Source organism: Poromitra crassiceps (assembly GCF_964638095.1).
Source record: "Poromitra crassiceps genome assembly, chromosome: 3".
Classification (NCBI taxonomy): domain Eukaryota; kingdom Metazoa; phylum Chordata; class Actinopteri; order Beryciformes; family Melamphaidae; genus Poromitra; species Poromitra crassiceps.
Window position 1 is genome coordinate 28,104,550 of NC_139625.1, and position 25,181 is coordinate 28,129,730.

At 41.4% G+C, this 25,181-nt stretch overlaps 3 protein-coding genes across 4 annotated transcripts; 1 reads left to right on the forward strand and 2 right to left on the reverse strand.

The window, feature by feature from the left end:
* Positions 1-1,654: 1,654 nt before the first annotated feature.
* Positions 1,655-9,332, forward strand: reep1 (receptor accessory protein 1; the record flags this gene model as incomplete). 2 transcript variants are annotated; one of them, XM_083633560.1, is made up of 8 exons in its annotated part: positions 1,655-1,694; positions 3,693-3,765; positions 3,872-3,948; positions 4,086-4,206; positions 4,897-5,010; positions 5,288-5,450; positions 8,196-8,434; positions 9,251-9,322. In XM_083633560.1, exons 1-8 carry the CDS (start codon positions 1,663-1,665, stop codon positions 9,320-9,322), a joined length of 891 nt encoding a protein of 296 aa, XP_083489686.1. In that variant the 5' UTR covers positions 1,655-1,662. The 2 variants fall into 2 exon arrangements, with proteins under 2 accessions (XP_083489686.1, XP_083489687.1); XM_083633561.1 differs by lacking the exon at positions 8,196-8,434 and having other exon boundaries at positions 9,251-9,332.
* A 2,394-nt stretch (positions 9,333-11,726) lies between these two features.
* Positions 11,727-14,810, reverse strand: mrpl35 (mitochondrial ribosomal protein L35). Its single transcript, XM_083634113.1, has 4 exons — positions 14,773-14,810; positions 14,284-14,440; positions 12,409-12,553; positions 11,727-11,970 (listed from the first exon to the last, which is right to left on the reverse strand). Exons 1-4 carry the CDS (start codon positions 14,801-14,803, stop codon positions 11,782-11,784), a joined length of 522 nt encoding a protein of 173 aa, XP_083490239.1. The 5' UTR covers positions 14,804-14,810; the 3' UTR covers positions 11,727-11,781.
* A 574-nt stretch (positions 14,811-15,384) lies between these two features.
* On the reverse strand, positions 15,385-25,024 carry LOC310773928 (uncharacterized protein). The gene is made up of 9 exons (XM_083633935.1): positions 24,878-25,024; positions 23,865-24,038; positions 22,957-23,095; positions 22,735-22,823; positions 22,048-22,111; positions 19,265-19,353; positions 18,981-19,093; positions 18,148-18,304; positions 15,385-16,111 (listed from the first exon to the last, which is right to left on the reverse strand). The coding sequence occupies exons 1-9, from the start codon at positions 24,924-24,926 to the stop codon at positions 15,954-15,956; spliced, it is 1,032 nt and encodes a 343-aa protein (XP_083490061.1). The 5' UTR covers positions 24,927-25,024; the 3' UTR covers positions 15,385-15,953.
* Positions 25,025-25,181: the final 157 nt, after the last annotated feature.

The following is a 25,181-nucleotide window of genomic DNA, read 5'->3' on the forward strand; positions in this document are numbered from 1 at the left end:
AACAAAGATGACTTGCCAATACAAAAGGATGTATTGTAACTTTCCCTGATGCCATAAGCTTGGGTGGTTGGGTTCTTATGAATATGAATAATTGAATGCGGCTACTGTATGTTATTACAGTCAACCAGGTGAATTAGGCCCACAACACTTCCAGAAGCCTCAACATTAAGTTTCCCCACTCCACTATTGATCACATGCATTTTGGCCCATTTGGACATTTGATCCTTCAGCATCACAATAAACACTAATTGATAGATTTACACCCTCCATCATCAGGAATAAGCTGCTCCGACAGGCAGCCTGCTGATAGGCAACAGCCCACTCAGCAGTTCAGAAACTGTACTGCACCAACAATCTGATGCTGTTGAGAAAAACACCCATGCTGCCAGGTGAAATGGGCGGGTCAGCAGTTCTGAAACCAAACTATTGACAGTAAAGGGTTAAATGTCTGAGACTGCTGCCTTTAACCATTCTGCAGTTCAGAGGCTGTGTTGTACCAGAAATCAGAGAGATGATGGGGGTTAATTTAGTTAGGACCCCATATCTTTTACTTATGAGATGCAGGAAGGGAGGAGCAGAGTTTGAAAGCATTATCTCTCAGTCTGAGGCAGTGCATTTAGGGTCCTCCCTGTTTTGGAGCTTTACCCTTGGTTTTAAATTGGACAAAAGGATTAGATTTCCACCAGCCACAGCCCTCCCTCAGCAGCTTTTGTTGTACTGTTGTAACAAAACCCTGTGTCTGGAGTATGTAGGCTAGAGGCTGGGCTACGGGTACAGGTGCTTTTGGCCTCGAAATCTGGCCAAGCACAATGTTACTCCAGAGCTTTTTTTTTTATCAAGTTTTCAGCAGGCATTCAGTATTTCTGCCTTATAACTAGGGATGTAGTGGAGAGTAACATCAACCTATTTAGGCTGACATGACTGGTGTAAATTCAGTGTATAGAAATCATCGTAGCCTAAATGGTATCAAACTGATGGAAGTTATATGAGGATAGCTTCTTTTAAGGGGTAAAAAAAGAAGAAACTGCCCAAATTGATACTTTTATGATACTGTAATATAATTGAGGTCTGTTTATACTGGCAGTTGTTTGTTATGATCACCGAATGGAGAGCACAGTCACCCCACCTTTTGATTTACCACTACATAACCTACACACTGTCACTCCTTTAAAGCTACACTAGACTAGACCATATTATTTCATTATAATTTTGGTTGTAGGTCTGGCAAAACGTAACCAGCTCGCCAGCTCGAACTTAACTAGCCAATCACACCACACAAACAAGGGTCATTCAGGTTCTGGTTCTACTCTGTTATGTTGCTATGGTTAAGGTTAACATTCCGTTTATGTTTGTTTTTACTTTCTACTGCAGTTTTAACTGTTCGCTCCGGACTATTTCTTCCATTGCCTTCTATTTATGTATAAACCCATAACAAAAAGTAAATCTGATGCAAGCCAGGCCAGGGAGTCACAATTTTAGCCAAACTGCATGTGGCATATGCACGTCTTTGGAAGCGCACTGTTTTCCATGCAAGGCAACTGCTGCCATCTATGGATGAGGCTTTCTCACTGTTTATCCCGCATCACGTTGCTGTCCGACGCGCCTGTCATCTGGAAGAAACTCCTCCCCGCAGACAGCGCGTCCTGTCGCCTTCTCAGCGCAATGGTCTCCTGGATTATCTCTAGAATTGTGGTGTAAGTATTATTATTTTTTAATCTGTGATATACTAGTAAAGGAATGGCAAAATAGCGTTTCCAGGCTATTGCGCGTTTTATGGGCCGCTCACTGACCAGGTGTACGAGCAGGTCGCTATAACATCCCCGATGTAGGTCTTATTTCTCAGCAGAATCAGCCGTGAATTGGGAGAGGGTGAGGGGGGCGAGCTGCTCTGTCATTTGTACTGAAAAGCAGTCCAATTTCAACAGGATGGTGCTTTGCCATTTCAGCAGTAGCTGGCCTACAGTATTTCTAAATGCACTGGCAGGAACCCTGCCAGTGAACCAGTAGGCTGTCAGTACAAATGTGTTTACCAAATGCCTTTTTCATTCTAGACAAAAGCGGTGACGTGATTCGGCCAGATTATGTATATTACTCATAAAGAGGGATGATGTGAGACAGCTAGGCAATGTTAGACATAAACGGCGTCCTTTACTGGCAGAAACCGCAAATCCCACTCCCAGAGCGGCTGTGAGTGTAGCTATTTTGTGTTGATTTCAAAAGGGATGGGTCAGCCTTCTCAGGTTACAATGCAAGTGCTACTCATGAAGATCCTAAGACTTGTGCGTATTGCCAATAGAATTAAGAATTTACCCAAAAATGAAACAATAGGATCCCATGTATGACTGTTGACCATTTTTACCAGCACAAAATATGAGTCAGCGCCGTTACAGTCGGTGTGGAGTAGACCAATAGCAGAGCCAAACCTCAAAATAGTGAGCCAATTAAATTTAGATTGCAAATATCCTGTTACATAGATTGGAATTCGCTGCGACATCCACCTTTACATGCTTGCGCTATCATTTGGGATGTCCAGTCTCGAACAGGGAGATTTGCTTCACCTAGACCTGATATTAACTATGTGTCCTTGTGTCTCTAAACTATAATGTCACAGTTATCTGCAGGCCAGGCCAGCCATGGTGCAACATTATGTAGGTCAGTAATTTGATCAGGTCACACTCAGCTGTTGCCTTGCTGTGGCACTTCAAGAAGGTCTAGTCAGCAGCACAGGTGTCTGCACAGGAATAGAAAATTCTAGAATAGATAAAATAAGTGAATGAAAACATATTACATAATGTGGGATAATTTTAGCTCTGGACAAGTAAAAACTGGTTCAGAATAGAAGACTAGAATAGGCCTACCTTTATTGTCATTGTAACTTGTACAACGAAATTCAGTGTGCCAAATCTGTCATCCAATCAGCCCTGCTGCTGTGTGTAAAAGTTTGACTTTACGCATGCTTTGATTTGATGGTTTTTAGAGGTTGTTGTACATTTTCTGATGCGTCATGTTGTTGGGTTGACCTGTCGGGCTTTCTGACCTGATCTCCATTCCCATCATGTAGACTACATCTCAGAGAACCTACTGTATGTATAGGAACAATTCTATGTATTGACATCTAAAAACCACATGTATTAAAAAGCTTGGATCCTTTAGCCACAAATTATGTCCAATACTGAGTCTGTCTGTCCTGTCTATCTCTCTCTCTGTCTATATGTCGTCAGTATATAAATGGGAGCTAGGGCTCTGTCTGTTTCTCTGTTTCACTGTGATTGTCCCACTGTGATGTCATAAATCCCACTGTGACATCATCAGTGATGTCATAAATCCCTCATGAATCCCACTGATGAAATCCAACTGTGACATCATCAGTGATGTCATAAATCTGACATCATCAGTGATGCTGGTCTCATTGGCCACACAGCAGCTGAGCTGTGGGCAAGGCCGCGCAGTGGTCGAGCTGCGAATGCGAGCATTTGACATGGAATACATTTTAAATGTATCCCAGCATGCTTATCCAAGATAATGCATGCATAGACTATAATAGGCTATATTTACTTACATTTTGAACTAACTTACCAGGGTATATAGGCCTATTATGCCTAAATCTATTAATTTATGTTTTGAAATAGGTTTCAGACTCTGTTGTGCATGCTTTTGTTCATGGGGTTGATACATTTTTCTTTGTCTTCTAGACTTGTGTTTGGCACACTATATCCTGCATACTCATCCTATAAAGCTGTGAAGTCAAAAGACGTGAAAGAATATGTAAGTATTGGTTCATTTACACTGATTAACTGATAAGGACACAACCTTTACTCTATAGTAGATCTGATTGTACAAGGTGTAATAATCGTTCACTGTCCATTTTCAGGTGAAATGGATGATGTACTGGATAATATTTGCCATGTTCACCACAGTGGAAGTATTTACAGATATGCTTCTTTGTTGGTAAGTGACCCCCCCCCCCTCCCCATTATATAATTAGGTTGTACAGTAAGTGATAGTAGTTCCTTGTTGGAAAATGCATGTGATCTGCCATGAAGGTTTTCTTCAGTAATGTCCATCATTGTGTGTCTCCACTACAGGGTTCCTTTCTACTATGAGCTGAAGATAGCCTTTGTGGTGTGGCTGCTGTCTCCTTACACAAAAGGCTCCAGTGTGCTATATAGGAAGTTTGTTCATCCCACGCTTTCCTCAAAAGAGAAGGTGAAAATAGAGCCCTTTCCTCTATCTCATCTTCCTTTTCCTCTGGTGAAAATAGTAACCTAGGCTGTAAGTGTGTTGTGTGAGTTTGAACATCAGTTTTACATGTAATAAATAAGCTGTAAGCTGAAAATAAGTTGTTAGGCCCGGGAGGGATTTTCACGGCCCACCTCCAACCCCATAAAAAATATGGAGGACAAATAAATAATGCATTCTCAGAGCACTTTGTTATTTTCCACAGTCACTAACACAGCATCTGAAACATGTTGCATTTACAGTGTTACAGTTTTCAAGGAGCTGTCCATCAGCAAGGGTTTTTTATATTTGTTTAATGTAAAAAAAAAAAAACAGTCTAATGATTTAGCGGCCAACTTGCAATACCTCCGCGGTTCCCTTTGCGCCAAGTTTCTCCTTGTTAAAGATGTTTAGGCTGGACAGGAGAAAGGAAGGGTCTAGTATTCCCCACGTCTCCTTTCCTTTTTCCTTTATATTTGGGTCAGGAAATGCGTCAGATAGTCCACTGGAGTTCAGCAAACACAGAATCAGTTGAAAGATAAAGCAGTATAGCATATGAATGTCTGGATTTTCAGATGTGAAAGTTATAAACACACTTAAACTAAGAGTATCGAGTTTGCCTCTCCTTGAAGTCCATCAGATATTATATTATTATTTATTTGTTTATTTTTTGTCCAGGACATTGATGAATATCTTTGCCAAGCCAAGGACAAAAGCTATGACACCCTGGTGGATTTGGGAAGGAAAGGGCTCAATGTGGCAGCCACAGCTGCCGTCATGGCTGCAACAAAGGTACTGCTGACTCTGAGTATTTGATTGGTACTGACCTGGAGGGGTTAGGGTGTTTTTTTTGCCATTCACATAGTAAAGAAGGCCTGTTTTTGAATAGAGCTGCTCGTCTCCATGAGCAGGATCCAACACCAGCACATTTATATTTTTCACACAATCAAGCTAAGAATGAATCTATTTCTACCTCCTTCCTGATCTAATCACCATCCATGTCCTACATGTTGCTCTCTCTGACTCTCTGACTGACACTAAAGTGAATAACTGGTGTTTCCCATTCTAGAGCCAAGGCGTGCTATCAGACAGACTGAGGAGTTTCAGCATGCAGGATCTGTCTTCCTACCAGTCTGACCCGTCCAGCCCCAGTTCTGCCAACACGCAGCCTGCAGCAGCACAGCACCGGGGCCGCCCCATGATGCGCAGCAAGTCAGAGAGCTACAGCAAGGGTGAGAAGACTGTACCAGCACTCAGAAAGTAAAATTAAAGTAAAGTAAAGTAAACACCGCTATAGAGATCAGTGTGTAAGTGCATAGTGTCACAAAGCTGTATTAAAGTCCTGAGAAGAATTATGGCACATTTATAAAAAGCGGTAACATACTGATGGTTCACCAAGCTTATACCATGGTCTGGGTTAATACTCAATTCTGATTGGCTGCAGGGTGTCCATTATTTTGTGATAATGTACACCTAGCTAAGTAGTTCCAGGCAAATGGTCTGTTCACCATTCATATCAATGCGCCATGGTCTCGACAGATCCATTTGAGCTCTATACCACCGTTAAGGGTTAATATGGCACTTTTATAAGTTTAGGAAAAAGAATAGTCGGTCAAAGTAACTATTTAGATTACCCCTGTGTGCTCAGTTTATCAAAATAACGGCTATTTAGAAATCTGTTTTCGGAGATCTGATGTTGTCAGCTGACATAAGCCTCAGCTGTCAACTGTCAAACCAGCTCTGTTTACAACTTTGCAGGAAGCCAGCCAGGCACTTTGCAAGAAGGCGCGCTGCCTGTATCACTGATACAAATCAAGTCGAAGAGGAAAAAGATGAGATCAACAAAAAGAAAGCAATGAAATGGGCAGTTAACAGCAACACACTGAGACTTTCTTGTACAAAACATACCTGGACTCCAACATAGAAAGCTTCAGATGGTTTTCAGTCTCCTCCGAGCTGGCACGCGCCACTTATGTCTTATAAGACCCACAGACGTTAACGTAATTCCCTGGAATGCGAGTTTAACGAGCCAGTTACATGGCGTTTAGGGGTGTCACGATACACTCAGTTCACGATACGATACGCGATATTGGGTTCACGATAACGATACGATATTTTCACAATATTTCTTTGCGATCGACTTGTAAGTTGAGGGGGCATCCTCCACGCTAATTTGAGTAATTTCACCATTTTCATCCTCCGTGTCTGTAACGTCCCTCGTCTGTTCAAACAAAGCAATGAAAAGGAGAGCGAGCATGCAATCAGATGCAGATCAGTGCCACCATGTTCAGCTTCTTTTTCTCGCGATATGAGATTTCATCTCAATGATACATATCGTCACGTTTTGATATCGCGATATATCGTGGGACGATATATTGTGACATCCCTAATGGCGTTGCATTCTTAGACCTTGCCGTTTGCTTTATTTTGTATGTTACATACAATTGGCCAAATTATTAGTTACTTTATGGTCTAGATAGAAATTCTGCCAGGTGCATGCACTAAGCGGCCATTTTATCCAATGATAATCTTGAGCAGCCGAGGGGACTATTTTGTCTCGCCGGTCCTCAACTCATATCCAAGGTTATGAAAACTAGATTTTGATTGCAAAATGCATGAAAATATAAATTAATGGTCTTGTTTTGTTTCTTTGGCAAGTGACCATGGTATAAGCGGGTTAATGCACTTTGAGGTGTCCATTATCAGAAATTAATGTACTTTGCGGAAGCAACCGTCCTCGGCTTTGCCTCAGACGGTTCACGCCTCCACGTCATACATTCATTTCTGATCATGGAAATGGACACCTCATCGTGCATTAACCTATTAGCGACAATGCCTGAGCATCAACATCGCAGGTCCACACTGCAGTAACAGCACCCATCCCGTCTGTGTAATGCACATTATCATACACATACACATTATTGTCTTCCTCTCCAAGTTTGTTTAAGCCTGCAGATAATGTCAAGTGCCTTTGCTTTCCTGAGTCGCCCCTAACCTCAGATCAGCCTTCCTGTTTGGAACAGGTCGTGCCCCGCACAACCCTCCTGTCAAAAATACACATGATGTAGCTTGTGTCATTTTCCACGGTTTCATTCCAAGAGGAAATAGTTATCGTTTGTTTTACTGTGTTGTCATGAAATTATTGTTTCAGTTCTGAGATTATGCCTTTGCAGTTCAAATATTAGTCTAGGCACTTAAAGCTAGGAAATCTCACATGCTTTGCATCAAGTTTTGAAAACTGAATCACATCTGCACTAATTGTTGATATGACAGCTATTTTACATTTTATTAAAAAAAAAATCTTTGGTAGAAATATCTGTAAATACTCCACATACTGTTGATTAATGATTTCTCAATTCTCAGTCACTAAAGAATACAGTAATACTAAGGCCATTTTCAAATGTTTTTGTCAAATGTTTTTGGGTTTCTGCTATCATTATTATTATACATGAGATGGAAATAGACTTGAGTAGACACACTGAAAGTACAAAAGAACAGAGGACCAAAGTATAGACATATAGGCTTGTTAGGCTCATTTGTCTGTGGCTGGGATGTTGCCTTGTTTCAGGCTAACCTGAAATCAGTGTTGCCAGATTGGGTGGTTTCCCGCCCAATGTGCTGGTTTGGATTGCATTGTGCAGGGGGGGAAATGGGCTCGGGCGGGTTTACAGTCACTTAGTTCCATAGATCTGCATATGCTTGGGCGGTTTTGTGTGTGTTTTGGCGGTTTTTGAACAGTCTTTGGGCTGGAAACTATCAGCTGTATCTGGCAACACTGCCTGAAATCCCTACTCAGTCTCTGTGCAATGAATAAGCCTTAATGATAAGAACTTTCATAAGCACCACAGACTAATGTCAGTTTTCAAATCGACAATTACAGTAAAATATCTGCTGCTTCCAGTTTAGTAGACCAGAGACAGCATTTCTGTCTGCAAGCCTGTTGTTCACTCCTCCCACCGTCCTTCTCTACGGTGCAGGGCAGGATTTTGACATAACTGAATATGAGGTGTTGGGTTTGGACCTGTTGCTGTCCCAGACTCTCTTGCCTTCTGAGCCCACACCCCTTTCACTGACACCCCAGTCCTCTCCACCCGCCACTCCTTCTCCGCCATCCACTCCTTCTCCACCTCCAGAGCAACTTGAGGAGGTGAGGGGAGCGGTGCTGAGAGCATCGAGCTCGCCGCAGCTCAGGCTGAGTAAGAGGAAGGCTCCTGAGGTACTGCCTTATAGACATGGCTTCTCAGCTGCTGCCTGGTGCTAACTGCCCCTTGAGAGTGGCGATTAACTCACTGATTCACTAATGTTTTTTACTGCTGTGTATCTAAATGAATCATCGTTCATGGAATAAGACCCTTATCGCTGAGGAGAGTTTTCTCACCTGCCTGCTAATAGGATCTCTACACTGATGAGGCTGAATCATGCATTGGTTCTAGTGGAATGGAAATGTAGTGCGAAATGAATGTGCGATTTGGTTTGGGCCCATCGTGTGTGATTGCAGTGGCTCACATGTTTGGAAATGAGGAATGAGAAAAGGCCAAACATACAAAATGACAGCGAGGTGGATAAATAGACACAGATTGCTTTCCATTGTAATTCACGAGTGATCTGACCAGGGTAGGAAATTAGCAGGGCTCGGGGCAAAATGCCCCTAAAAAAATCTAGAATTGCCCTTGGAATTGGGGTGACGGGGGCTGTTAACGGTATTTCACAGGGGCAAAAATAGCCCTCATTTAAAAAAGTAAATTTGCTACCCTGGATGTGACCTTTACTTTTGGGGCCTAATTCAAATTAGGGGACTATTACATCAGAACACAGTCCCTGGGATAACCAGAAATTAATTTCCAGGACTGTGTTCTCTGCCAAGATTTTCATTCATAAATTTCCAAATCTAAACGTACATTTGTTGGGCATGTTGATGGGCGACAGTTTAAACAGTGAGTGTGTGATTTCCTCCACATTAATGATGGCTATTAGCTGACTAAACTCCATCTCCCTTTCCCCTTTTATCTCCCTCCATCGCTCCTCTGTACAGCCTCCTCCTAGAGTCTTAAGGCCTCTCACAAGATCCAGGAGTGCCATCTCTTCACACAATGAAGCCATGTGAAACTGTGTCCTCAAGACTACTTCAGCTGCCTTTCGCTGCAAGGAAAAGAAGATAGATAAAAATACTCTATGGCCAAAAGCTACATGTTTAAATCAGCCTTGCTTTGGAATAAGGTAGAACCAAAGTGACTTATGACCCCTCTATATTTAGTATAGCTTGTGGCTCATGGCAAGAAAAATGAGGTTTATGACACTGAGGTAGGACACAAGAGTGAATGGGTTCCATGCTAACAGACATTTTGAATATGTTTTGTATTTATGTACAGTTTGTGTTTATCATTTTGATTTGATTGTTTTTATATCAGGTTTGGGGAGATAAGTGCATGTATGTCTTCCCAGTCGTTAGTCCCCCAGTTGATTAAACAGAATGTATTGTCACTGAACATTACAGCTGGCATTGTGAGTGACACCATGTGTGACCGTTTGAGAATGTGTTACAAGCCAAGGAGGATCAAAAGGAAAGGCATGGCTGTTTTCTAACCCCTACTCTCTTTGGCTTGTCTGAGCGATGCAATCTGCACTGATGAATTAACACAACAAGGTATTACGAAATCAGTTCCGTAATGACCCCGGAACGTATTCTGATAATGCTTCCTTTTTAGTCATGGATAACCACAGATAGCAGTGGCATAGTCTGTTGTTTACCTCTGCATAAAAGCCTTAACGAAAGAGAGGAGAAACATCAAAATATACGATATCTCCACAGGTGGCCATATTAGTAACTAATAACGAGCTATGTTCTTTTTTCTTTTCTTTTTTACTTTTTGCACTATGTTTAGAATTACAATTACTGCCCTCAATACTCAGAAATGGCCAAAAGTTATAGTTAATCATCACAAAGTTCTAGCTGAATATGATCACCAATGATTTAAGCTCATTATTGTTTATTTCTTCTGTGGTAATGACATAATTACTTGTGTAATGATAGGTAATACCATTTTTATCACACAAAACAAATAAGTTACTATTAATACCACCAAAAGTTTTCTCAGTGGAGCAGACTGTTTTGACAATCTACTGTCCGGTTATATATAGTTTCACAGCACATCTAGTGTCATTTATATGACGTTATGGAAAAGATTTGTGCTGCTTGTGCAATCTAAGGCCAATGTATTTGGAATACATCACTTTCAGTTGAAGCAGCACACAGAAGCAGGCTCATTCATTGAAGTAGATATATAAACACATAATTCTTTTTTCACATTTGAAATCACTGTGTAATCTACTGCTGTTAACTGAGCAACTATAGGTTCTTACCTTCTACTTGCTTCTCCTGTGTGTTTTTTATGAATATGTTAGTAGTAAACATATTGGTTTGCAGGTTTACAATCTTACATCTGGGCTGTTAAGGTTGGGGAAGTGTTTTGTCAGTAACATGAGGGTATGCACTTGTCTTTTCGTCCTGTAGTTTATTCACTGAGCCTGAATCTTGGTTAACATTTTTTACACAATGTATCACTGTGGTTATTGATGGTTGGAATTTGAGCGTCAAAAATGTCACTGACTATGATTGGCTTGAAGTTTGAAACAAAAGCTTCTCAGGTACAATTGTTGTTTACACGTCATTCACCCTGATGTTGTAGATACACTTGTTATGCACATGAAATGTCCTCATGGGTAAATGGTCAAATATGAAACAGAAAATTCTGGCTTGTGATGAAGATCTGAAATCTGTGTTGCAGCATTAGTGGTTTCAGTGTTTGTGATGGAAGTGATTTCCTTCTATTAGAAAAACATACAAACTGAGAAGAATACAACAAATATGTTGTTGCTAACTAGCAGATTTGTATACGTGTATCTAGATTGATAAACTCATCATTGCATGATGTTTTTGAAGTGATTTATGTGAAGCTGTCCTTGGCCTCTTCAGATGCCTTGCTGATAAACACTGAATTCATTTGTCAGTCATTTTCAAGTGCTTTGCTGAAAGAGCAGAAAATGCTATATTGACTCTTTCGGTTGGCCATTCATCTGTATGAGGAAAAAGTCTTATTTACTGATAAACTAACCACTTTGACTTAATTGATGAAGAAATGCCATTTACTAATTTATGCTGACATTTTCTGTTCTGGCAGGCCAGAATCTCCAAATACATAAATCTTCAACTTAATGTGAATTATAAGACTAAAGGAGTGATGTGATTACATGATGGTTTATGGCTATCAATTTATCTTTACATTCAGTTAATTACTTCTGTTGGTGAATTGAAATACAGCCATTAAATATGAAGCAAAACTTTGACATGGCTTGTGTGTTTCAATCTTGTTTAAGAGCAGCTAAAAGCATGACACACGTTAAAAAGAAATTGGTGCACTGAACAGACAAAGCAACAACCTGTGATATCTACATATAAAATTACCAAGAATATAAGCTCAGCATAAGGAGACAGAGCAAAATCATTCCAGAGACAAGACTTTACTTTATTCTAACGACAACAAAATACCATACATTAATGAGTAATTAAAGTTTGAGGTTGACCCGATCATGGTACTTCTGGTACGGATCGTCAAGGTACCAGTTCCTCCTTTTCCAGAAGGAAGTTGTCATTTTATCCAAAAGCTTGCACTGCGTTTTGTTACAAAACACATGCTCCCTCAGCCGCTTCCGTCTGGCAGGCATCTTCTTCCACAGCTTCTTCTTGTATCCAGCCTGTTCACAGACACAAAGATGTTACAGTCAGATCGCTGCTTTGTGGAATAGGCAGTGGTTCTCAAATGGGGGTCCGGGGACCCCTAGGGGTCCTTGAGGGGGTTCCAGGGGGTCTCCAGCCAAAAGGAGGTAATTTATTTTAGCTATAATTCAATTCATAAGTAACACAATGACTATTTTGGTCATGGGTTTTATATACTTTCTGTAATAAAATATCTAAAAGAATCAATCTTATTATCATATTGGGGACCGTGGGACAAAATCCTATCAAATGGGAGTCCATGGTCTAATTTTTGTCAGTTTAGGGGTCCTTCATGTGAAAAAATGTGAGAACCACTGGAATATAGCTTTTCAACAACAACCTCTCAACATGGATATACTGCACTTAATGTGTCATTTTGGCATTCCCAGTTATCTATAACAGTAAAAACCTGGTACCTTGCGTCTGACCCAGAGGCCACAGTGGAGCCTCATGAACCGTTCTGGCACAGATTTCACTGTCTTCCTCTTGCCTTTCTTGATACTGTAGTAGGTCAGATTTCTGCTGGGCTGCTGTATCAGACTGGGAATAAGAGCTGACACCCTGCAACACAACAAATGAGAAAAGTAAATTAAGGCAAAAATATTTGTTATAGTGATAGTGTATTAGTGATGATTACACATAGCACTTTATTCGGATAGTCCACTGTCAATACTGAATACATCAGGGACAAAAAGTAGATGTTGAATAAAGTGACATTCAACTCGACTTTTTGCTGCATCTCTACAGAATATGGTACTCAACCCTGACTTGATCTTAATCCTAATCCCATTCAGGGTCCCCACTCTTTTCTAGAGATCATTTTCCAGGACATTTCCAGTGATGATCTAGCTGGAATGACAGACAGGGATTGCGCCATAGAATATGTTCCTCTCTGTGGAAGTCTGATTTAAAAGACGTGCGTCTATCGCTATAACTTACGGTATCTATGAAATCATCTCTTACATGCTTATAAATTATGACAAATTGATCACAGAATAATGCAAACACACCTGCAGATACATGCAGGTACATGTTAGGTGATGGAATTTATACTTTTAAGATGGGATGTGTTCTTGTGTAAACCTAATAAAAACTATCATGGATTCAAGCCAGTCGTTCCTAATATTTACATTTGAAGGATAATGTCATTTATATTATTCTGAGTTTGTCATCCAACCTGCATATCATGTGATGTTACTTCAGGGTGCATTTTCAGCGTTTCCACAACATAAGAGAGGAGCCTCTTCAAAATACTCTGGTTGATAAACAACCATTTGTATGTAAATATGATCCTGAACATAACTTAGCCATTTCAAAAGCTCCAGTGGACCTGCTCAGTGGCCGGTAGCCCCATAATGTTCCGCTGTTTTCTGTTCCTCTGTGATCCACTCTGAATCAGCGTCACACATCGTCCCATAAGGAAATTGGACTCAAGTGGTTAAAACGCTTTCCTACCCGTCTCCGACGGGAGATCACAGATCTCAAGATATAATAATCTCCTCACGGAAGCCATTAGTATAGCCGAGGGTGTTAAAATGATATTCTTGCGTGAAACAACCGTTCAAAAGCAGTCTTTCCACAGCCTGTTGCCCGAAATTACAGCAGGGTGTGTTTGATCTTACTATCATCGTGCACCGCTTGCACACAGCGAGCGAACAACATTGCAGGCACATGGATACAGCGGCACCGTGATCAAATCCAGCGCACCTGGGAAGCAAAACATGTCATGAAATACTCAAACTCCCAAGGTTCTTGTTGGCACTGGGACGCTTCTCCTCACCTAAATTCGGCTACTATGAGACGATGTGTGACGCTGATTCAGGGTCGCAGTCAGAGGAATGGAGAACAGCGGAACATTATGGGGCTAAGTGGCCAGCAGATCAGACTGTGGTTGTACTGGGTAGCTTCCATGTGCCTGTGCGTATGCGTGAACAGGATACTCCTAACAAAGAGAGCATTGCTCTCTACTCCCCCTGTATAAATAAAGGTTAAAAAAAATTGCAATGTTAGTTGTTTTGAGGAGCTCTGAGCCTAGTAGTTCATTCTGAGCTCAAGGAAAATATGAGAATGTTGAAATCATTTTCCAGGACAAGATTTTCCATGTGTTTTGAACTTTCTATGACTGGAAAATTGGTTAACTGTTTTCCAGGAAGTGTGGGAACCCTGCCATTTTTATCCCTAACCCCAATGAGACCTTTTTCTTACCCTTAACCAAGACACTAGGGTGTCAACATATAACATCTAACATGGGAAACACATTAGGTTCATTCCATTTCCCTCCTGGCCTTTACCGTTGCAGGATGCCGTGTTGTGGTGTGGGTCCAGTGCGCATGTTAGCAGACAGACAGGCCCATCCCGGGGCAGCAGCGGCTCTCTGGAGCGGGAGGCGACTGATGGATAACTGACAGATCTTCGGTGCTCTGGGGAGCAGCAGCGGCCTCAGCAGCCCTGTGACACAGCGACAACACCAGGAAAACAGTTCACCTCGCGTCAAGATACGGCTCTGTGTTAGCAAATGAGTCACAAGGCACAGTTTAAGGCACCTTTAACACATGCTAGCATAATAATGCCGAGTTCGAATCATAGTTGTTAATATCATGGCTGGAGGATTAGCTAACTACGCTAGGTCGCTTTAGCATAGCGAGATAAAGACAGCCACACGCACGGTTCATAATTTGACCACTTTACTATCATTTCACAACTGCCAACATGGATAAAATATTGAACGTCTATGAAGCGAAAAAGAGGGCGAAAATATACAAATATCAAGTTATACACACCGGGCACCTTCCTTGCCAAGGCGGCCGCCATGTCGGTTCGCGTATGACACTGTACTACGGAACGCCGTTAGGACAATAATCAATACACGATCTTCTTCATTTGAGTTTTATGGCGGTTGGCAAACAGTTTATAGTGCATTACCGCCACCTAGCTACTTACCTCACTTGCCTCTGCCAAGAATAATTAAATTTACTTAATCCCTCCTGGTCTTAATTAAGACAAATGCTCATAGAGATAAAAAAAAAAAAAAAAAAAAAAAAGTGCATTCCTAGTTACAAGTGATACAAATACACATTTACAAACTTGACATCCAAGTTAAATTTCCACTATTTTTTTCATCTCCCTATGCATAATTACTGTTGCATTTAGACTGTCTTAGTACTTTGACAAAGAAAATGTAAGCATTGCTATGTCCTGTGTATCAGGTTTACATTTGTAATCTTTGAAATTGAGTTTAAAACCCATTTGAAATTGAATTGTAGTCTGTAGGCTATTGAAATTATATAAAGCAGTTAGAGGTCAGACCCGAGTTGATCATTTTTATTTGTTTTCCTGTATAACATACAAATATAATCTTTTTAAATAAGACAGGTGAAAAACATTAAACAGTTATCAACAAAACTATAGACAATGCTGTACCTTAATCAATCAAATGCATAAAAACCCTAAGGCACCAACGAACCACAGTTCACAACTCTCTATAACAAAGGAACTACTCTACAAAGCTTAATAGAGGCGCGCACCAATCTACCAACATATCAGTGCAAAGTAAATCAACTGCATCAGTAAAAAAAAGTGCTTTTCGCAAGAGAGAGGTGTCCACACATCACTTTTGCAACATCCCAGTGTACCTCTCCTCATCCATAACCTAGTTTACAAAAGGAATGTCATAATGTCGTTTCCTAAAGATAGAACAACTGTAACAGTGTCAGTCAACAACAAAACACAAAAGAGTGAACTTCTGCTTGTGGATAATATATTCAAATGTACCACATAATAGAGATGGTGGATTATCAGTAGTCAGGAGGCACCATGTATTAAAATAGGATTTTAGAGTAAGTCTTTCTCTATCAGTCCTTTTGTCTACAGTGAGGCACATAGAGTCTGCAAAAAATGACTTCAGTGGTTTTGCTCTTCCTGGCACTTATGAAAACTAAGTTGAGGAGGATGATCCTTCGGCTCACCAGCCAGCATACACAGGCTCTGCATCACAGGGAATCCCATAGTATCGACCCTGAGGCCGCTCTTTGCGTAATAATGGGGCTCGAGCGGCAGACAGCTCTCCGTCGGGATCTCTCCGTCGACGCAGTACCAGCAAAATGATGAAGAGCAAGACCACTGGAAGAGAGAGGAAAACACCAGAAAACATTGTGGGAATGATGAGGATGATTCTTGTTTATCTTCATTATGTTTTTTTAATGCATAATGCATCCTTTTTTGTGCATGATGTGGTCAGAGTACAAAGGCACAAACACGATAATCAAATCTTAAAATATTTCCAGTGTGCAACAATGCACCACCCTGCATTACCATGTTTTATAATAAAACAAAATAAGGGGTTCTTACAACACTGTGTATTTGAAATATAAAACTTTACACTACTTTAGGTTATTATTTAAACATCAAATTTGTACTTAAATCTTGTAAAATACAGAATGGGTTTGTGACTAAAAGTATGAAAGGTCTTCCTAGTCGTCTGGGTGGACACAGACTGCTGCTCCCAGTTATGACATTACAAATGTGACCTTGACCGTGTAAAATAAGATTACTGCAGATCCTCATTCATCATTCTGAACCCTTTGGAATGGAGTGTTTCCAAGCGAATTAAACCTTTGATAGATAGATGGAAATGTATTACCGGTAAATTACCTGAACAATTTTTATTTCAAATATGAAATGCAGATACATGCATTATACGGTCACTTTAAGTTTGGAATGAAGAAGGTAATTGCAAATAAACACATCCAATTGAATATATTTCGACATTAGGACTTTTTTTCCGTGTTATGCCTGCTGAATAGACCAGTTTATTCCGTCTATTCAAGTCTGAGGTTTGGATACAACACAATTAATTTGCCTTTATGTATTTATGAATAAACAACTCACTTGTACACACAAACAATATTTTGTATATCATTTTTCACTCACTAATGCTTATTCAGGGTTGAAAAATAAACTTATTTTCTTGAGCGATGAGACAATTTTGGTATTTATCCGTTGTTTTGAAGGCAAGGACGCAGTGTGCTGCGCTGGGGAGCAAAGCCTAGAGGAAGGATGCTAAGCACATCCAAGACAATAAACTGTACAGAAAGTGGGCAGACATATTGTCATCCAAAGGCAGTTTTGAACCATAACTACTGTACATCTAACAGCCACAGTTACTACTTACTTTGAAGAAAATGTTTTTGCATGTGTAACCGAGGTGAATCAGCGCGGATGCCTTGTGAGTCCTGAGTGGTAGTGAGTGGATTGGTTAAACTCACTCCCCAGTATAAAGGCATGTTAATCAGCTCTGCCAAGGGAGCTAGCTCTCTTGGCGTTGCGGTTAACATGTCGGACTCCCAAGCCGAAGGTCGGCGGTTCGTATCCACCCCTGGACAAGCCCTTAACATGGGTTTCTGCCAGTACCACCTACACAACGCCGTTACACATGCATCATAAAAATCTGGATCACTGTAGCTGCAAGCTAGCCATCTTTAATGGGAATCAGTTGGAACAAGCTTAACTGGAAATCCAATGCCTTTAACTTCAATATACAGTACAGTATTAAGTTAATAGGAGCTCTGAACAAGCTCTGAAATAGCTGAAAATGACACTGGCCATGTACTTCAGTAGTTCTCAAACCTTCTAAAGTCCTGTACACCCTCAAACATTCAACCTCCTGCTGTGTACCCCCTCTACCTCCAGAGGGTACTACAGTTTTTTGCTTGTTTTTGCTGTACCCCCAACGTAACTGCCAGTACCCCACTTTGGGAATAAGCGATTCCCAACCTGTGGGCTGTAGCAAGTATCTTTTGACAGGGACAGCTGCCGGCCAAGTGCCAGCGACAGACTGTTGGCAGCATTAAGGTAGGGAGGGCTGTATAGTTTCTGTGATAACAGAATCATGGATGGGATCGTGGAAATGAAATTTTTAAAAAGCTATGACACAGCTTCCATAGGCAAAATTAGGCTCACAAAAAAGATACATACGGTAATACAAATGATACAAAAAATTATACATACAAAAAGTTCCCTGATGCAACACCGGGTTTGCATTACACTGGGGGGAAACTCTGGGGATATCTATCTAATACTTTGATTTTAAAAGAACTTAAGAGTGGAAAACATACCAGATTAAGGATTTGCACACTTCTTTCATCCTTGTTACTTACCCCCTCCTCCAATGACTAACAAGGCAATAGTAACAGGAGCAAGTTCACAAGTGTCCCCTGCTTTGCGGAAGAAGGTCTCCATGCAGTAGCCTGGTGCTGTGCTGCCCTCTGGACAGAAGGCGTCACTGGGACACTGGATGGGGTTCACATCGGGACTCTGAAGGGAGGAAATCCTCTGTTACCAAACTTACAAAGCACATCATTAAAACTGTGATCTGCTGGAAGGGTGGACAGCACTCACAGTAGTGATTCCCAGGACAGACATCACACTCACAAGACAGTAGTGATTCTCAGGACAGACACTCACTCACAGGACAGTAGTGATTCTCAGGACAGACAACACACTCACAGGACAGTAGTGATTCTCAGGACAGACAACACACTCACAGGACAGTAGTGATTCTCAGGACAGACACTCACAGGACAGTAGTGATTCTCAGGACAGACAACACACTCACAGGACAGTAGTGATTCTCAGGACATCACACTCACAGAACAGTAGTGATTCTCAGGACATCACACTCACAGAACAGTAGTGATTCTCAGGACAGACAACACACTCACAGGACAGTAGCTTTCAGGACAGGCATCATACTCACAGGACAGTAGTGATTCTCAGGACAGACACTCACAGAACAGTAGTGATTCTCAGGACATCACACTCACAGAACAGTAGTGATTCTCAGGACAGACAACACACTCACAGGACAGTAGTGATTCTCAGGACAGACACAGGACAGTAGTGATTCTCAGGACAGACACTCACAGGACAGTAGTGATTCTCAGGACAGACAACTCACAGGACAGTAGTGATTCTCAGGACAGATACTCACAGGACAGTAGTGATTCTCAGGACAGACATCACATCTCTCCTGGCCCCAGCGGATCTGGAAGGAGCCACTGCTGCAGATTTGACACATACTCTGGCGGGGAGCCTTGTGCATGCCTGTCCAAAACCAAAAATCATCTGGATGGATGCATCATCCATGCATGCTCTTTTCTATTACCATGGACTGCAGCATTCATGAAAAACAATTACTAAGCTGGAAAAAGCTGCAGCTACTGAATTTGTGAGGATACTTCCTTAAAGTTGTGTAGTTAACCTGATGTCAGTTACCTGGCCGACACGGTGTGCACTCTTTAGCAGCAGCCTGGAGAGACTCTGTGCCTCCGGGACAGATCTGACACTGGGCACAGCTGGAGGAGCTGTCAGAGATACAAACACTTGTGCATGACTGGAAATGGAGAAATTACTATGGATGTCATAACTACCGCCACTTCAGGGCATTTTCTCAGCTGTGGTAAAGGCGGGTTTGGTTTCAAATTGTTGCAGTTTGTTTCACAGTGATAACAAATAGATGAGCAAACATGCTCTAGGTTTGTCGCTTTGGCCTTTGGAATTCTGAACCTCAATCGGCAGCTTTGACAAACAGAATGTCATGATTTTGATTGTCACTTTCCATGTACAATATATACAGTGGCATTGGCAAAAAATGAAAACAAGGGCATCTGGGTAGTGTAGCGGCAGATTCCCTGCCTACCAACACGAGGGTCGCAGGTTCACGCCCCCGTGTTACCTCCGGCTTGGTCGTGCGTCCATACTGGCACGATTGGCTGTGTCTGCGGGTGGGAAGCCGGATTGGGGGTATGTGTCCTGGTCGCTGCACTAGCGCCTCCTCTGGTTGGTCGGGGCGCCTGGGCAGGGCGGAAGGGAACGTGCTACGTCCTGCCGGTGAAACTCAGCGCTGTCAGGTGAAAAGAAGCGGCTGGCAACTGCGCATGTGTTGGAGGAAGCATGGTGCTAGTCTATGGCTCTCCCCAGATCGGCAGAGGGTGGAGAAGCGACCGGGGCAGCAGGGGTAGTAAAATTGGCCAAGTACAATTGGGGAGAAAATGGGGGAGTGGATCTGAAAAAAAAAATACAAACTGTACTTCAAAAATTATCAAAATTATTGAGGCTGTTGCACTATTACATCAATATATCATATTTCCAAAATATGCACGATGAACACAGAACACATTTAAGGACAATAAGGAACATTCTCAGTGAAAAGTAGCCCAACAGGCCACTTAAATGCCGGGATATTGCCTGTATTATATTTTCACTTCAAACAAATCATGCTAGAGTTCACTAGGACATCACTTCTTTCAGGCAGAAACTAGGTCGGAACCTAGCAGCCCAGCGCTAATGCATTATGCCTCAGCACCAGCTCAGCACTAGCATTGTGATGATGACATCACTGATGATGTCACAATGTCTATGACATCATCAGTGATGTCATCAGTGAGATCTATTGACCAAAATCATCTTATGGCAAACCTGACCTGACGAAGAGCCTGTGAGGGTTTGAAACATTGTAATTTTAATGTAAAATAAATCAGAAAAATATTGGGAGCTACCAACAGTGTCATGAGTCTTGCTGAATCTCCAAAATCATCTTCATCACTGATGATGTCATAGGCACTGATGATGTCATAGGGATTATGACATCAGTGACCTCATGATGCTCGAGCAATTGTGGTTTTTGGTTACACTCAACATTACTGATGATGTCATAGACATTGTGACATCATTGTGATGTCATCAGTGAGTGGGCAGAGATGATGTCATAGGCACCGATGATGTCATAGGCATTGTGACATCATCAATGAACCAACATAGGTGACCAAATCGGCATGCAAATCGGACCAGAACTTTGGTGACCAAATCAGCACGCAGATTGGACCGAAACATCCCAAACATTCTTTTTGCCAGACAGCTGGCTACCAGCCTACATCTGGCTATGTCTGAAGGAAGGAAGGAAGCTGACTGACAATCCTCAAAGGTCGGAAGGAAACTGACTAAATGCTCAATGACAATTGCTCGAGTGACATCACTCAGAAGCCTGACCAGGCAGCTGGCTGCTGGCTTGAAGGAAGGAAGAAAGCTGACTGACAATCCTCAAAACTCGGAAGGAAGCTCACTAAACACTCGAGTGACATCACTTAACTCACTGATGACATCACTGAACATCGTAATTGTTCAAGTGACACCAGAAGGCTGACTGATTCACAACCCTGACGACAAATGACGTCATCAGTGGCAGGCAGCCAGCTGCTCGTGTATATTTTTGGCATTATAGCGAATTTGGGCTTTGGGCTTGTTAACAGGAGAAACTCAAATCAACTTTCACTGACATTGCTTGAATAGTATTGGATTTTGCCTGCTTTTGACTTAACCGGTGTCACAGGGAATCATTAGTGACTCCAGGATTTAATCAGGTCTTAAATGTCCAAGAAGCAGGCAGGTCAGACTTCAAGTTGGAGGCACGGTGGGTTATGACTACTACAACCCCTGCGCACCAACAGAGGCCAAGATTTTAATTCACGTGACCCAAGAAAATGTTTTTCCCCCAGCACATTTAGAGTTCTCTAGTTCTGTAATCTGTTGTTCATGGATGCCACTGAAATGTTCATGGATACTCCCTGTAAATAAAAGCAGTGACTGTGCAGCTGGCCCACTATGAGTGTTAGTAGGCAAACAGAAGCATGAGATGCGAGCATGTGATGTTAGATCTTTAGACAAGGGGCTGAGCAAACACAGAGATTGTTATGAAAGTTCCCAGATTTCTGGATCACCGTACAATCGTGGACAGAGGAGGTCGCATACTCCAACCACAATGCAAAAATATGGTATTTATTGTTATAAAACATAGTTTCGACCAAGCGGTCTTCGTCAGGATGTGCATATCCTGATGAAGACCGCATGGTCGAAACGTTAATGTTTTAACAATAAATACCATATTTTTGCATCGTGGCTACGAGTGTGCTACCTCCTCTCTACACAATTTACCCTTTCTCTGGATCCCCGTACAAACATCAACAGAGACAGAGACAGGGTGATGATGAAGGACAACTTACTTGCAGAAAGTTCCTTGTGCACACGGATGACATGAGGTGGAATTCTGCTGCGATGAAAAGAAACCTGAAAACAACATAATGTATCTCAACGCTTCTGGCCTGTTTTCCTCTCATGCACTCCAAAGTGTCTTTTTACCAAAAATAATAATAATCAAATGACCCTAAATGAGCATGACATGTTTTTGTCTCTATCATTTTTGTGAGATATGTGAATGTGGCACCAACTGTCATTATTGTAGTTCATTTGCAAGTTCACACTTTTTTTTTTTACTGGAGAAGGCCTACATGTATGATTAGTGAATAATTGATTTGAGCAGTTTGTTATAAAAGGTTAGATAGGCAGCTAGGGGATATTTGTACCTGAGACACTGCTGGGACAATGCAGAGATAGAATTTAACAATACCTTTGCCAATAGTACAGCATACTCTATGCTAGTCTTTGCTCAGTATGATAGAAAAAAATACACATGGAGGAACTGTCTTTAATATAGTTGAGTAATAATAAATAAATCAAGGCTACATTTTGTTTGTCTATAAGAATACTACAAATGTTTTGTCTACTGCTGCTGTTGTCTGCATGAATACTGATATACTGATATATATATATATATATATATATATATATATATATATATATATATATATATATATATATATATATATATACAGTATATATAATAAACCAACCCGCGGAGCAGCTTTTGCAGTTTTCTGCCGCAGTATCATTGCTGAAGGATCCCAGAGGGCAGGACTGACACACAGGACTTCCAGTGAAACTGTGAAATACATAAGAAACAGACGATCAGTGAACTGGATTAGTAAATTAGTAGAACTAAATTACATTTGAGGCAAAAGAAATCCTTGCACTTCTTGATGTTGGGGGTGCGCTGGTGGAACTGGTGATCTCACTTAGTGTAGAAGCCCTGGCTGCAGGGCCGACACTGCTGCTGGCCGGCCAGCGGCTGGAAGAATCCTCTGGAACACAGCAGACAGGCTCCAGAGAACAGACAGAGTCCCGGCTCGGCACAGCACGAGCACAGCAGTGTGTCTGAGGAGCAGGTTAACACAGTGAACTACATTACAGTCAAAGTCTTATCTATTTGTAAAAGAGTGAATCAAATGAATTTTGGTTTGAAAATGTTGGGCTATTATTTACTGGACAGTAAACAGTGTTTTGGACAGTATACTTTTTTTTAAGAAGAAGAAGAAGAAGAAGAAGAAGAAGAAGAAGAAGAAGAAGAAGAAGAAGAAGAAGAAGAAGAAGAAGAAGAAGAAGATTTATTGTTTGTATTACACACCATCTGTTGCAGACATACACACAAAAATAAGCCTACTTGTTCTGAACTTCTATCATGATACCAAAATACCACCAATACCAAAAGATCTAGAACTGAAACTAACTAAGACTAAACATTTGTAAAACAAACAAAGCTAAATAAAATAAACTACAAAAACTAAAGGAAGACTACCAAACCTTAAAATGAAAAACGATACCAAAATAAACACAAATTAATTAGGCCAAACTATAACAACCCCACTGTGGAAGACCAGAAGAAACATTTTTCAACTTCTATCTTAAATTTTATTGTCCATTCTTACATTTCTGTCACTAAAAGAAGCAACTTCAACTTTTCCCTCATCAGGGACTAGTATCTACACAGTATAGGAGAATGACTATCAACTAGATCCTAAAACCTATCAGGATACAACTGTGTCTGTGATTGAGTCAGAGAGTGATTGTATGCTACACACAGTGGGACAAGATGACAGAGATTCAGGTCATAATGTATCAGTGGCAGCAGGACGTCCAGACTCACCGTTGTCGTAGTGAGATCCAGGCACACAGGGCTCGCAGGTGGAGGTGTTGAGGGCAGAGCAGCCTGGTGACGTGGTGCTTACGATCACAGGGGTCGTGGTCACATCGGTCACATTCTCACTGACTGTGGTGTTCATCACAGCAGGAGCGAGTGTGGTCTGGCTCACCACCATGCCTGGGAGAGAGAGAGTGACATTTAACCATGGGTGGACGAAAAACTGGAAACGCAACCATTTAATTTGCCACACAGGTCTAAATGTATAACCAAATTATTAATTTGACTATATAGCCATCAGCTGATCCACTAAAGAGGTCATGCAAATCTCTCTCTCTTGCATCTGGAGCATGCTATCTAGATCCTTCTGATTAACACAGTAGCTACAGGAAGCCTGACACACATTATTAAATAACACTCCCTCCTATAATACAGGAGGGGCACTTCTTCATTCTGGACATCCTGAATCGTTCACCACAAACTTAAGTATTTCAGTTAACACTCTGAGTGAAAGGGGGGAACATGTGCAGCAACACAGAGCCCATATTGTGGTAGTAATCACATTAGCCATGTGCTTAACTGCTTTGTTGAATAAGAGCCATCCTCTTCAAGAAATGCAGTTATTCTGAAATTGGGTCATATGATTTCCAAGGTCCAGTCTCTGGGTAGGCACATTTCTCCCTCAAACTTTTAGACATAAGCCTTGGTTAAAATGGAAGACTACATTGTATTGTAATTTCCTGTAGCCTATTACATTTGTGAAGGATACAATGATTGTCTAAATTAGGCTGCTGAATCGCTGAAATGCTTAATTGCAGATATCGGGACTTCTACTGTATCTATCTATATGACACTCAGTGGTGAATTTATCTGGTAGGTTATTTCGTGTTACCACATATATCCTTATAACATTCCAATACAACAAGGACTTTTAACTGTTTTAGCTTCTGAAATGCATTAACGTTATAGGATTACTGTAGTTCTTTTTCGTAGAGTAAAACTTAAAGATATGACCTTACCTACGAGACAAGCGACGGCTATCGCAGGCAAAACTCCCCAACAATCCATCCTCCAGATATAAAACTACCTACCACTGAACAAGTTTAGAGCATTTCATCCCTGACAAGTGGTGAAGTTGCCCTGGCCTTGTTTGTCAGTGAATCATAACTTGCTTGTTGTTTCGGGTCAGTCTTCTCCTCAGTGTCATATGACAAAATACACATCATGTGATTTTACTTTGGTGGAAAAAGTGAGCGAAGTGGGCTGAATCTGGGCACTGCAAAATGAATGACATGGAGCAGCCTGTGGGGGGCGCTGATGTTC

What these genes read in the sequence shown, in the direction of transcription:
- LOC310773928 (XM_083633935.1), bottom strand. Translation starts at nt 24,926, where the DNA reads ATGGATTGTTGGGGAGTTTTGCCTGCGATAGCCGTCGCTTGTCTCGTA. An exon ending in AGCCGTCGCTTGTCTCGTAG is followed by an intron (nt 24,039 to 24,877) that starts GTAAGGTCATAT and finishes TCTCTCTCCCAG; the next exon opens with GCATGGTGGTGAGCCAGACC. An exon ending in GCACAAGGAACTTTCTGCAA is followed by an intron (nt 19,354 to 22,047) that starts GTAAGTTGTCCT and finishes TATCTCTGACAG; the next exon opens with CTCCTCCAGCTGTGCCCAGT.
- mrpl35 (XM_083634113.1), bottom strand. Translation starts at nt 14,803, where the DNA reads ATGGCGGCCGCCTTGGCAAGGAAGGTGCCCG. An exon ending in CTTGGCAAGGAAGGTGCCCG is followed by an intron (nt 14,441 to 14,772) that starts GTGTGTATAACT and finishes GCTGTGTCACAG; the next exon opens with GGCTGCTGAGGCCGCTGCTG. An exon ending in CAACACGGCATCCTGCAACG is followed by an intron (nt 12,554 to 14,283) that starts GTAAAGGCCAGG and finishes GTTGTGTTGCAG; the next exon opens with GGTGTCAGCTCTTATTCCCA.